Raw genomic sequence first — 13,571 nt, forward strand, 5'->3', positions numbered from 1 at the left:
AATTAAAAAATACAAAACAATAGAAGTGCTATTTTCATTTCTGTAATGCAATGCGAAATAGTGCCTTTGTGAAGAGTACGGCAGTTCACCAACGTCCTATAAACCAAAATGTGTACTATACATGGAAATATCGTGTTCAGGTGTCATGCAATTGTTCAGTGAAAGCACCACTGATGCCTGCCTTGTCATTAAATTGTGTATCCCCTTGATGGAAAAGCGTGCAAAGTGGTGGACCTACCTCTACATTAGCCCAATGAGAGCGGCAAGGGGAGGCTCCAAACACCCTCCACACTCACTTCAGACTTCTCTTCACAGCAGCATTCAGCAGTCTGTCACTCTGGAGATATACAATACACCACTGTAGCGTGTGTGTGGTGAACTAGCTGGAATCTGTTGTTTTCCCTACAGAAGATACCGTACACTGATCCCATCAAGAGGAAATCGTTCTTTTTTAAATTATAATGCGGGAGAGATCGAGATGTAAGATAGTAAGTATTATACAAACAAAGTGAAAAAAATACAAATAACAGGTGTTTCACAGTGTTATCATTTTAGTAAAGCTAAATTAGCGGTGTTTGGTTATTGCGCGCTCCTGTGTACTGTGCACAAGGATTTGTTAGCTGTGTTTGTTTTGTGGTTTCTTTACAAGTGTGAATTTTTGTAGCTGACTGCTTGTTGAGTCTTACTTCTTTTTTTATCACTTTGGCACTGGATGATGTCCTGAGTAAAACTCTTGGCCATTCGATTGTTCCAATAAACGCTCATTGCTTTTCTCGTTGCATTTTGCTGCTAAAATAAATCGGAATTCGGTGTGTATGTCTAGAAAGACATTTACGTTAAACACACTAGTTTGCTACGGAACCATATACCAAGTTAAAGTGGCATCATTATGTACAGACATTCAGGATGTTAATGTCATGTGTAACTAAACTTCATACTTTATTTGATGTTAGTTACTTTCCTACTATATATATATATATATATATATATATATATATATATATATATATATATATATATATATATATTCAATGTATGTATAATAAAATACAAAGTATTTATTTTAATACTATCCATTGTCTTGTGTATAGTAATCCAACCAAAGTCTCCTTTTATATTAAAAGCATTTCAGTTGCCAGAAATATTAGCATTTTAAACACTTCGGTATTCAATCAGTCACCTGGGCGGCTACTTAAATACACTGTAAATGAGCTGGAGAAGTGTGCAGTTATTCTGCTCACGAACAGGTAGCCTATTTGATAGACAAGGCAAGGGATCACTGAAGCTCGACTGTGATACATCGAATAAAGAAATCAGCTACACAACTCCACAAGTCGTCATATTAACGTTAGATATTTGTAGTCATTGCAACACTTTCGTGGTATGGTACATATTAGACATGCATACACTGATATGTGTAATATTTGAGGTCTAAGACACTTGCAGGTTTTCTGAGTTTGATGTCGGCGTACTGCTAAACTCATACAATTGAATAGAAACAGGACATTAGAAACCTGTTATGAATACCAAAACGTTCACAGTCAAAATGCTTAACACGGAATAAACAATACAATACAGACCTGCACTAAGGAATTCACTGTAAATTGCCAGGATTGGACGAAGTGAGATATTGGTAAATGTGTCGGCGAATATAGGTTTAGTGATTTTGCAATTGTCACTCAAAACATTTATTTTTCTTATTATTCTGGTGGCAAGCTGTGTGTCAGTAGAGGACCTGGAGTAATTTTACAGACTACATCTGGCGTTATGCTGTACTACAGACAGTTGTAATAATTTACCAGTTGTGACTGTGAGCGTAAAGAAGGGACTGAAAACTATTCTATGGGGTTATGTGTGTGCATCAAGGTTAGTGATACATACCAGTGCCGGGAAGGTAAATTATATTTACATTATTTTCCAATTGTTTTTTTGTTTGTTTGCTTGTTTTTTTTTTTTTTTCTGGCATCATATGAAATCAAACTCACCTTTGGGCTGGAATCTATAGAAAACAATATACACGCAGCGTCACCCTGGAAACTACATGTACTGGTAATTTAATCAGTTAATTTAAATGTAATCTACATATAACTGTGTAATTGTACTGACAGTAAAATGACTGATAACCATTAAATAGTTCATTTTAGTTTGCAGGTGATAGCAAGTACACATCTCGTGTAGTGCAATCGATGTTGGAAAGCACTAATTAATTTATTCCATTTATAATGTGATAAGATGTTTTTTTTCTTTGTTTCTTTCATTCCTTTTTAGTCTTTATATTATTATTTTTAAATGACACAGTCACAACCTATTTATTCAACTGATTTAAGGGTCACGTGGAAATGTGTTTATTTAAATGCGATTTAAAACGGGAGATTCATTTATTAGAGTTGCCACAATAGTCAGCCTTAGGTGGTCGTTCAATAAGATGGTCTTTAATGTTACAGCTTTTGCTTTATTTGCTGGCAGCAAGACTGGTTAGATGTATTTTTTTTCATGAAAAAGGGGTTCTTTATTTTAATATTTCTTGGTTTATAGATATGACGGGTTATTGATCTTTTGCCCTAGCCTAAGAAGGTTAGGTTGTCAAATTCTGTGGCCTGCCTATTGGGCTAGAAAGAAGCGAACACAAACAAAGATTATGAGTGACACACATACAGGCCTAATGAGATTTTTTATCGGAATATTGAAACCAGAATAAAGACAAAGAACGATGAGAATTGCATGCAGGCCAGAATGCCCATTGCTAAAGAGCTGTACATATTAACACCAGTTACTGTCTAGTGGTAATTCAATTCAGTATACCCCAAAGGACATGGACACCGTGTTTCATTTAGTTTTTTTTTTCATATACATTATTATTATTATTATTATTATTATTATTATTATTATTATTATTATTATTATTATTATTATTATTATTGTTGTTGTTGTTGCATTATACAAATACTCTGCTTCTTTTTGCCCTTTGTAAATATCTGTTAATCAGATGAGTCAGATTTTGTGAACATATATTTAAACACAATAACATTCCAGGGAAAAACAGAAAATGTATTTAAAACTAAATACAAATATTAATGGAACTAATCAAAATCTGCTTATCAAGATTCAAAATAACCTCCAATAATATGAGAATAAAAGGGGGCCTGTCTGTATATCTAGCTATCTATCTATTGAGAGAGAGAGAGAGGAGAGAGAGATTGAGAGATTGAAAGAGATTCAGTTCAGCTCTCAAAGAACATACTATATATCAGATTTTGACAGGTGTGCTTCTGCTGACACAATACAATACAATACAATGAATGAACAAAATGGGTATTTTAACCCAAACTGTGAATCCAAGCCTTACTCCTTACTTAATCATTGCTTAAGTCTAATTAAACCATAAATGTAACCCTTATTAATAGACAGGACACATGTTTTATAAAATGTTGGGGCATATTTATAAAATGTTAGGAAGCATTATGTGTGCGATACAAAGTACACAGTATATTAAAATGTCTAGATGTAGCCATAAATTACAGCCAGAACGGGCAAGTCTTTTGAGGTAAATGGACCATATCAGTTTTAGGGAAGAACACAAATCTAAACTAAATTAAACAGTTCATGTTTAGGAAGAAAAAAAAAACTAAGTAGTTCCCTTTTACATGTACATCTCACAGTGTTTAATTTTTCTTTAAACTGGCTCAGAGTAATTGGAAAATCTCTGACATTAACTGAAATGGGTTATTGCAAGCTCACTGTATTTAAACAGTTAATAAGGAAATACATTGTGCATTCCTGTAGTCGTAAAAGCAAGCATTTTCCACAAGCTATCTGTCTGTCTGAGTTGTATTTAAAAAAAAAAAAGATCTGAGCATTGCAACCATTTAACATTGCTGGTGTTTCTACACAAGTGTGATCAATCAACCCCATTAGCATCATGAAAAAGTATACAAATTACAGTGGAAAGTGGTCAAGTCATCTTAAGGCTGCAGTATTAGGATCTGTTTAAATCATTAAATAAGATGTTGAAAAAAAAAATGTCTAACAAGTAAAACGAAATTTTTACAAAATTCTTTTTTTTTTATGCTGTTCAGCTCAATGTCAAGTAAACTAGTCTACATCAGATTATTGCTTTACAAAGCCGGGGTACATGAAAGCAACTGATATCCAGATACCAAGAACAGTCGTGTTCTGCAATTCAGTTTCATTTGGCAGATTTTCTCCATGAAAAGCACCGCAATTGGTTTAGACTGGCAGTTTTTTTCTGTATCAACCATTATGTATTCAGTGGAGCACTGCTTGTTTGCCTGAACCTATTGAAAAGGAATGTATTAAGAAAAAAGAAAATATATAAGATAGAAAATCTGTTATGTACCATCGCTATCCATACATCCTGTTGCTTTCCAATTTACATCCATAGAAAAAGCAGTCAGGTTGTGTCTACAATGTGAAGTAAGTTGACTTCTCAGAAACAGCACAGTTTCTATCAATGGTCTTGTTTGCCTTGACACTAATTTGTCTCAATCTATAGCCGCTTTTTTCATTTAAAGAATTTTCCAATCAATATGCTTTTATATTCAACAATGTGTTGTCTTTATTTGTAGGTCTTGCATGCTGAGGAACCTGCCAAGGGATGCTGTTGCAAGAAGAACATCTTCTCTTTGTGTTTGTTATTCTGGAAACATGCTGTGCAGCCGTGAGTGAGCTTTACTGCACAATGAATGTGAAGGCTGAAGACTGGAGGAGAGAGAAGTAACTTTTTTTTCTGGGAGAACTGTTTAAATTGGGGGAATAATGCCAAAACGTTTGGAGGAAATGTTGACAGATATATGGACTCCCTTGTTTCTTGCATGGATTATGGTCCTTCCTTATATTTCCATGGCTCCTGTCATCCAGTCCAAAACTTTACAAACTGGGTCCATTGTGGGTTTGCCTGGGACTGGTGAAGGAGAAAGAGTTTTGAGTCGTGCCAAGAGAGGATGGGTTTGGAATCAAATGTTTGTGCTGGAGGAGTTTTCTGGACCGGACCCAATTCTCGTTGGCAGGGTGAGTTTTCCGGCTTGTAAAATGGCAGTTGAATATTAGGCTTGCTTATCAAATGGAAACATGAATTCAGTGATTTTGATTTTTTTTTTTTAATATTGCGATGAGAGTCTTTTAAATTGTAAACTTTTAATTGTAAAGTGTTGAGGAAGATCTTGCTTTGAACCTGTGAATGATCAAGATCAATAGTAGGAAAAGGGGTTTTGGAATATTATTATAATTATTATTATTATTATTATTATTATTTGTTTATTTAGCAGACACCTTTATCCAAGGAGACTGAGAGACTAGGGTGTGTGAACTATGCATTAGCTGCAGAGTCTCTTACAATTGCGTCTCACCTGAAAGACCAGCACAAGGAGGTTAAGTGACTTGCTCAGGGTCACACAATGAGTCAGTGGCTGAGGTGGGATTTGAACCGGGGACCTCCTGGTTATAAGCCCTTTTCTTTAACCACTGGATCACACAGCCTCCTAATAACCAAAAGAATAACCAAGGAGATAGAAATTGTAGTGCTCTGTTTTAAATGCTTGTGTTTTACTTAGACATACTGAATGTATGAACTGAGATTAATTTTCCAAAAATGAATACCAAGGCTTGTTTTCATTGTTTGAAATCCCTTTATCCTTAAGTCCCTTGTGGGAACAACTGATCTTTTCCCCTTAATCTCTGGGATTTTGTATGCTTGTAACTTTGTCCTGCTCAGTGAGTCTACTCAGTTTAAAATTCTAGGTTTGTATTATAGCTGTTTGGGACCTTGCATTTCATTTAAATCAATGTAAAAACATTTAGTGAAAGGTTATCTTAATTGTGGGGTTCCACTTTTGAGAAACCAACTTATGTTTTAAAGATGTACATAAATATAATTTGACAATAACATTTACATATCTACAGACTAAATGTGTACATCCCATTCACATTAATGTTAAACTTATCACCTCAAAAAGGAGTCTATGTTTTAAAAAATAAAAATATCCAATTTTATAAAAGGCAGATAAAACCTGTTTAAATCGACAGTAATATTAAAACATTTTACTACAGATGTAATGCTTAATATGGCTGTTATATAGACAAGAGATTTGGAAGCAAACAAAATTGATAAGAGCAACTCTGTTTTGGCATAAAATAACATAACTATTTAAACAACTGTGTTTTTCTTTTTAATATTCAAAAGTTTAAAGAAATCCTGTGGCCTCAATAGAGCTTTCAGAAACATGTAATTAACCTGTCCCAATGAAACACCCCAGGGAGTGTAAGAAATGCATCAAAAAGAAATGCCACATGAACAATGTTTGTATTCTGGTGTATCTGATGTACTTGGAGGTTATAAATGATTCTGAGAACTCTATTGAGGTCATTGGGGTAATTTAAACATGTGGGAGTTTTAGTAAATCTCCAGATTGTGATGATTTAAACAAAGGGCGAGAAGAATATACTATTTAAGATAACCATTACAAGATCCCCCCCCCCCCCCAAAAAAAAGGTACATTTCTTTCTATCATTTTGCTGGTATCCTTAACTTGATTTCCAGATTTATGTATTGAAAAGTAAATTTGTTTAAATCATTTTGGTCAAAAGGGTTCCCACACTCAATATTTCCTTCAAAGGAAAAATGTATTTTTACTTTTTTAGGCTTCCAAGCCATAGGCTGGGGAAGCCTATTGTTTTTGTTAGGATTATTATTATTATTATTATTATTATTATTATTATTATTATTATTATTATTATTATTATTATTATTATTTTTAGGCTTCCAAGCCTTGTCGAATTCTCAAAATTCAAACATCTTCTTCTCTGAAACCGCTTATCCGACTGAAACAAAAATTGGAATAAAACATCTCAGTATGGTCCTCTATCCCGCTTGTTCAAAGGAAGTTGCTACTGTGAAAATCGTTGCGTCCATGCTGCATGACATCATCAACACACGCAACTGGCTATAAAACCGCCTATGCTGCACCAAAATGCACGAAATTTCACACAGATGTAGAGGACTATGGGATGTTGTGCCATGGTCAATATGGCAGCCATTGGTCACATGGTGTGGTAGCCATCTTAGATTTAATGAAAATTTTGCCCAATTTGCAAAAATGCTGTTATCATGAACGGTAAATAGCACAGCCGTGAAAAAATGTCTACATAGTGCGATAACCAATGCACATAAAATTTACGATGACTGCTTGGAAGCCGTAAAGTTGCTCGCAACTCTAGTTATTATTATTTATTTATTTATTTATTTTTTTCAGCCAAAACATGCTCAAAAACTCACGAAATTCGGTACACTGGTAGACGCCTATGGATGATAGTCGGTGATATTCAGCAAATTTACACAAGTCACATGGTTCGGCAGCCATATTGGATTTTGCGGAATTTGTTAAAACGCCTATGTATCGGAAACCACTTACTACAGAGTTCTGAAAATTGCTATTCATGTTGACAGTTTAACAGTTGTTAATATGAAGCTGATTGGTTCTGTGGTTTGGCAACCACATTGATTAATGACATAAAATTACCATAAAATATAAAATCATCAAAATTCAAACATCTTCTTCTCTGAAACCGCTTATCTGATTTGAAACAAAAATTGGAATAAAACATCTCAGTATGGTCATCTGTTACGCTTGTTCAAGGGAAGTTGCTACTGTGAAAATCATGGCGTCCACGCTGCATGACATCATCACCATACGCAACTGTCTATAAAACTGCGTATAATTTCTTATCGGCTGCACCAAAACGCACAAAATTTGACACGGATGTTGAGGACTATGTGATGTTGTGTTGTGGTCAACATGGCGGCCTTTGGTCATATGGTGTGGCAGCCATCTTGGATTTAATGAAAAGGTTGGACAATATTCAAAAGTCTTCTTCGCATGAACTGTAAATAGTACAGCTGTGAAAAATTTTGTACATAGTGCGCTCATGTCCACGATTGATTCTACTTTAGGAAAAATGGATCGGTCACATGGTGTGGCAGCTATGTTGGATTTTGTGTGAAACGCTTAAACAACAACTCCTCATGAGCCCTTTGGCGAAAAAATAAAAAAAATAACCTGCACTATGCTTTTTAAACCAGAAGATAATCGAAACAAACAAACAAAAAATACGTAATACATGAGCTTTACAAGTCACATGAATACAGTGCTTGAAAATCGTTATATAATTATTTTTATGACTGAACTGTGGTCAAACACAGTCACAGATCCTGAATCTGTTCCAACAAACCCGCGCGTGTAACCCATTTAAAAGACGCGGGGGGGTGGGGGCACTTTGGGGCCGTATCTTTAATTAAAGGAGTTATTTTTGGTAATGAAATATATACACAAAACTGTTCAGAATCGCTTACTCTATGAAAAAGCATTGTAACTGTAAAGATTGCATAGTTATTCAAGGAGAATTAAAAGCGGACATTTTTTTTTTTTTTTTTTAAAGCACTGTGGCAGCTACGGGATCTACTCTTAGGTAGGCTGACAGACTACTCATATCAATATATAAATTATGTTTAATATGATATTTGTTTGGTTATTTGTATGTTTTAAAGTGTTTCTAGTATAAACCTACCGCCACAATGTGTTGACAAGTCAATGGGAAAATTCAAAGTCTCGAAATAAAAGTTATACGCAGTTTGTAAAACTTATGAACAAATTTGTTTTAGTAAAGCTACCATGAATATAATTTCGTGAGAATGTTAACATATAACAGGCGTCAGTTACGTTCTACCTTTTATTTTAATTATATTAAATTGTATTTATAGGGCTGTGTTTACAAATAAATCGTCTCTGATTCAGTAGTATCTACATACGGAATTCAAGTGAATGGGTATACTGTACTGATACGGCATGTATGTTATTATTATTTTTTATTTCATAACTACATTCCTAGTTATAATTAAGGCTAAACTGATAAAACCACAATCGCAAATCCTCAATAGGTGGCAACGAAGCAGCCAGTGTATTTAAAAGACGTATGGAGGTTCTTTTTTTTCACTTATCACAATATACATGATTAACCAAGGTGTGCAATATAAATAACTTATGTGTAATATACATGATTAAGATGTGCAGTATAACCGGGCTACTATTGATGTGCAATAATTACTATTTAATGCAAACTATAATGAGTTTATCAAGTGTGCAATATGATGTTTTTGTTTCAGCCGGATATAATGTTTGTTGGGCCAGGTGGTTAACTATTGAGTGCTATAATATAACTTTGGATGTGATTTATTATGAAATTTGTTCTGTATTTGAGCCAACTCTCCAAAAGGTCTATTACCTGCAAAGCACAATAACTGCTCAATTTGTACTGTCTCTCTGGGTTCTGTTCCAGCTTCTTCAATCCTCTGTCCTGTTTATAATTCCTCGGCATAGGATTGGAGTGGTGTTACTCCTAAATCAGCAAAGGAATAGCCTGGACTCTAACTTGTGACGTCCAGACTATAGGGCGCATCCTGCACTCTACGCAAGTGCTTTTACTGGATGCGCCACTCGGGAGCCCTATGTATTTTTACTTTTGATGTCTTATGCTGCAACCTTAAAAAGATGTCCACACTTTACACTTTGCACCTAAAAGGCCTTAATAATTGCATTGCTTCAGGGTGCATTTCACTGCTATTGACACCAGACTGTGTAACTGGGTGTTTGTGTGACTGAGTGATTGTTTTCGAAAGCGTCTCCTTGGTTGACTATGTCTGAGTGATAGGGAGTAATGTCAGGTAGACTGTGTTAGGGTTGCATTTCATTACAAAATGATAATAAATGCACAGTATTAAAATCATTATTTTATTTACCTCATATAATGAGACAATTTGCTAAAGGCTGTAGTTACTCTGTTGAATAGAGTCTCATTTTTCATGTTTTCCAACATGTTGCTAAACAGAAAATGCTGGCTTTACCGAGTACAAAAATAAATGTCCACAGAACCTCTGACTGCTGCTGATCAGGGTGGTCAGTACATTGATGAGACTGTCTCACTCTCTTAACTGAGTTATGGTATCTCCTGAAGGTTACATATTTATCAACACAGCTTGCAGAGAACAGATAAGTTCAGTGTTACAGGGAGATAGGAGCCTGCAGTTTCAGATAGAGGGTTCCCCATCACAAGTTCCCGTGCAGCAATGTCCTTCTTTCACTTAATTAAAAAAATGAATCAATTGGATGGAGGTTTTGTGATTAAAATGGGTCATACATTTCAGATCTCTGCCTATCCAAACACCTTAGGCTAAGATTAGACTCCCTCCCTCCTCTACGTTTTATTGCCCAGCCTGCTGATGTTAAATACATATCGCTCCTGTCCTGTCTTTTCCTGTGCTTTAAAAAGGGTTCCAACTGGCAGTTAACAATGAATAATAACATACATGTAGAGGAGGCATACTAGACAAAGGGATGGAAACTGTACCTGACAGCGTTTCCCTTTCTGTGATCTGTTATCTCAGGTTCTGACGGAGACGTCACTATAAATCTTACTCGCCAGATATTTATACCATTTTCAAGGGCATCCCAGGGGAAACAGGCATAAGAAAACAGGCATAATGTAACATGCTGTATCATGCTGTACAGTAGAAAGAATTCAATTGAAAACCCAGATAGAGAATAAAGGTCAGCAATACATGTTCACCCAAACAGTATTACTAAAGAGCTAATTGTTTTCAGTATATTACTGAACCCATTAAGCACATTTGCAGGTACATGTAACTGTATTTTTCCATATGTTCTTATGTCAGTTTTATATAAGAAAATATGGAATTTCATTAAAGCTGGATTGGAATGCAGTTGTTTTAATGCATTACTGGTTTGGAAGCTGTGAAAGCCCGTTGTATGTAGAATGAACCTGGAACGGAAGCAGAAAGATATGCAAGAAAGAGTTAGACAGGGCAGAACATTCTCATTTCCCAACTAGACTGCAGTGTTCAGTTTCTAGCCACTTTGCTTTCACAAGCGAATCAATGCTGGCCGCTGCATCATCTGCAAAAGAAAAAAAAAAAAGAAAACAACTGCTACTCTTTACATGCTTTACTGTTTTTACCTTTTTTTTTTCTTGTTCACTACCCCAAATTTAAGGTACAGTATGTTATATGCAGCAAAAATATGTGAGAGAGAAAGACTTGATATGTTTAATTCTGTATAACAGAGGTATTTGGCACTTTTTTTAATAACATAAGATGAACATGATTACTTGAGCTTACACTCAAAATAGTAAAAGTTACTACATTGTGGATATCTCAGCATTTTTGTAAAAAATAAATAAATAAATAAATTAAATGATTGAATGCAACCAATCTGTGTTGGCGTGTCTGTAAAAGTATGCTGTTTGCTGGATTAAATTAACAAGACAAATTGAATAAAAGGATTTTAATGCATAACCTGCTTTTGACCACAACTATATTATAGAATAATTGAGAAGAATCCACTAACAACTGTTTGGCATATAAATACAAATGAACAAGGATCTCTATTAACATACATGTACTTCCAAATGCAATTACCACGGTTATGAGACAAATTAAATAATGTAGGTTTATATGTAGGCACTGCAATAAAACTGAAACAAACAACAACACAACTAGAACAGAACAGACAATAAAGAGCATTCAATAAAGCATTAACTAAAGTGTTGTAAATATAGCAGCAGAGCATCCCAAACCAGAAATATTCAGACATATAAACCAGGTATATCAAACAGATCAGTTGGAATTCGGGAAAATCGAGTTTGAAGGTGCCAAAAAAATAACAAAATATGGTTGCATAAACTTCACTGGAGATATTCAAATACTGACTGAGTTCTGAGATCTGACCAGATCAGAATACAAGTTGCTATAGCCACAGGGAGAAAAATCTGCAGCAGAAGAAGAAACTCCTTTGATCCTCAATACAAATCCCTCTCAACCTGTCAGAAGATAACATGGATAATTAAAATGCAGTGATTGCGGATAATCTGTGATAGCTGCTGTGACAGTTCAGAAAATGTGAAAAGGAAAGAAAAAAAGGATAAACCCTGTCTGCAGAGCGGACAGGCTGTGTGACTCACTACTCAATTAAACTGGGCATTTGGAGCTTTCTCATTGCTGCCATATAGGAATGCACTCCCAGACTATGGTGTCATCTGTTTATCTTAAAGAAAAACAACTTCCCATTAATGGTTAATAAATACTATCAGAAATGTTTTGGGCTTACATTAGTTGTGCATGGAAATACAGTTCAAATTTCAAAATCTAAACCATGAGGGAGCCAATTAGAATGCGTCATTTGTTAAGATGAACTAACACTATGTTTCTGAGAAATGAAAGTCTTGATTTTGTAAGGTGAATTCAGTCCTGTCGGATGTATTCATGTTTCCCACAAAAAAAAAGAAAGAAAGTTGAGAAATCACCTGAGACCTGAAAGGTAGAAATTTAATAGCAGAAATGCTTGAAAAAAAAAAATGCTGGGGAATATCAAGTTCTTTGTTGTATGGGCCGATTTAGGTCCATTTTGTGATCAAGTTCCCAAGGCACTCTCAAAGAACAGTTGTGATGTTAACCCAGTATCCTGGGCTCATTCCAATTCCAGTACAGGTGAAACTGTGTACCTGAATAAACAAAATTGCTCCTGCTTATGTTCATCCCAAACAGACCTTCAATGTTTCTGTTAATCATCAAAAGCTACAAAATATATTGAAATACAAAAATAAGTTCTTGAAAATGAAAAGTTCCATCACATCTGAGGTGCCTTGCTCAATATATGTAGATATATGATTTCCATTACATGAGAGTAGATGTTAAAACTTCATGTTGATTTGAACTCAACTCTCGCCAAGATAAGCACCAACTAAGATGTAGCTTACAGTAAACTAATGTTCAACCACAGTGTGGTCTCCCCAGCGCATCAGCATGACAACCGCCTGGATTGGGCTAAGTAGGGTACATCTCTGGGGTCCTCAAGTAGGCACCTTCCGTCCTCGGTGTTTCATCGACTAGCCCATGACACCTGAAGAGGGCTCGACGGTGATTCTGGCGTCTCGGCATCACTCCCCTCCGCCCCCCACTCAACTCAACCCAGCTTACTTACCCGTACATCAGCGTTTCTTTCTTTCTATTGTGCTTGAGATCCACAACCAGAATCTTTCAGTCTCAACCACAGCCAGTTGCTGCTCTTCTGCTGCTTCAGATAAGTTCTTCACTGTGCAACGCAACTCTTGGCCACTCAATCCAACGTCTCTGAGATACCGTGTTGTAGAGTGTGCCACAAATCCTCGACAACCCACCTCCACTGGGTAAACCCGGACTCCACCCTCGCTGTTCCACTTCAGAAGCTAGTTGAGCATACCAAAGTTTCTTCCTCTCATACACCTCATCTACAGCATGCTCCCATGGCACTGTTAACTCTACCAGGTGAACAAGGCATGCTAATCCAGACCACAAGACAATATCTGGTCGAAGGTAAGTGGTGGCAATCTCAGGTGGAAAAATAAGCCGTTGACCAACATCTCCCAGCATTTTCCAATATCTAGCAGCTTCCAGTTGTCCTAGGCGAGACTTGGTTTTAACACCTTTTCTTGGCGGTTGCTCTCCTGGG

The 13,571-nt window shown here is 35.8% G+C and overlaps 1 protein-coding gene across 2 annotated transcripts in view; it reads left to right on the forward strand.

The window, feature by feature from the left end:
• The first annotated feature begins 243 nt into the window (after positions 1–243).
• The window catches only part of LOC117424848 (cadherin-8), an 80,036-nt gene continuing 66,708 nt past the window's right edge, over positions 244–13,571 (forward strand). Inside the window, exons 1-2 of one of the 2 annotated variants that reach the window (XM_034041567.3) lie at positions 244–488; positions 4,587–5,028. In XM_034041567.3, coding sequence (XP_033897458.1) covers positions 4,777–5,028 — 252 coding nt within the window. In that variant the 5' untranslated portion in view covers positions 244–488; positions 4,587–4,776. Of the gene's footprint in view, positions 489–1,808; positions 1,895–4,586; positions 5,029–13,571 lie in introns of those variants that run through there. The other variant, XM_034041569.3, reaches the window with a different exon arrangement.

The sequence above is a fragment of the Acipenser ruthenus genome, chromosome 19 (genome assembly GCF_902713425.1).
Source record: "Acipenser ruthenus chromosome 19, fAciRut3.2 maternal haplotype, whole genome shotgun sequence".
Classification (NCBI taxonomy): domain Eukaryota; kingdom Metazoa; phylum Chordata; class Actinopteri; order Acipenseriformes; family Acipenseridae; genus Acipenser; species Acipenser ruthenus.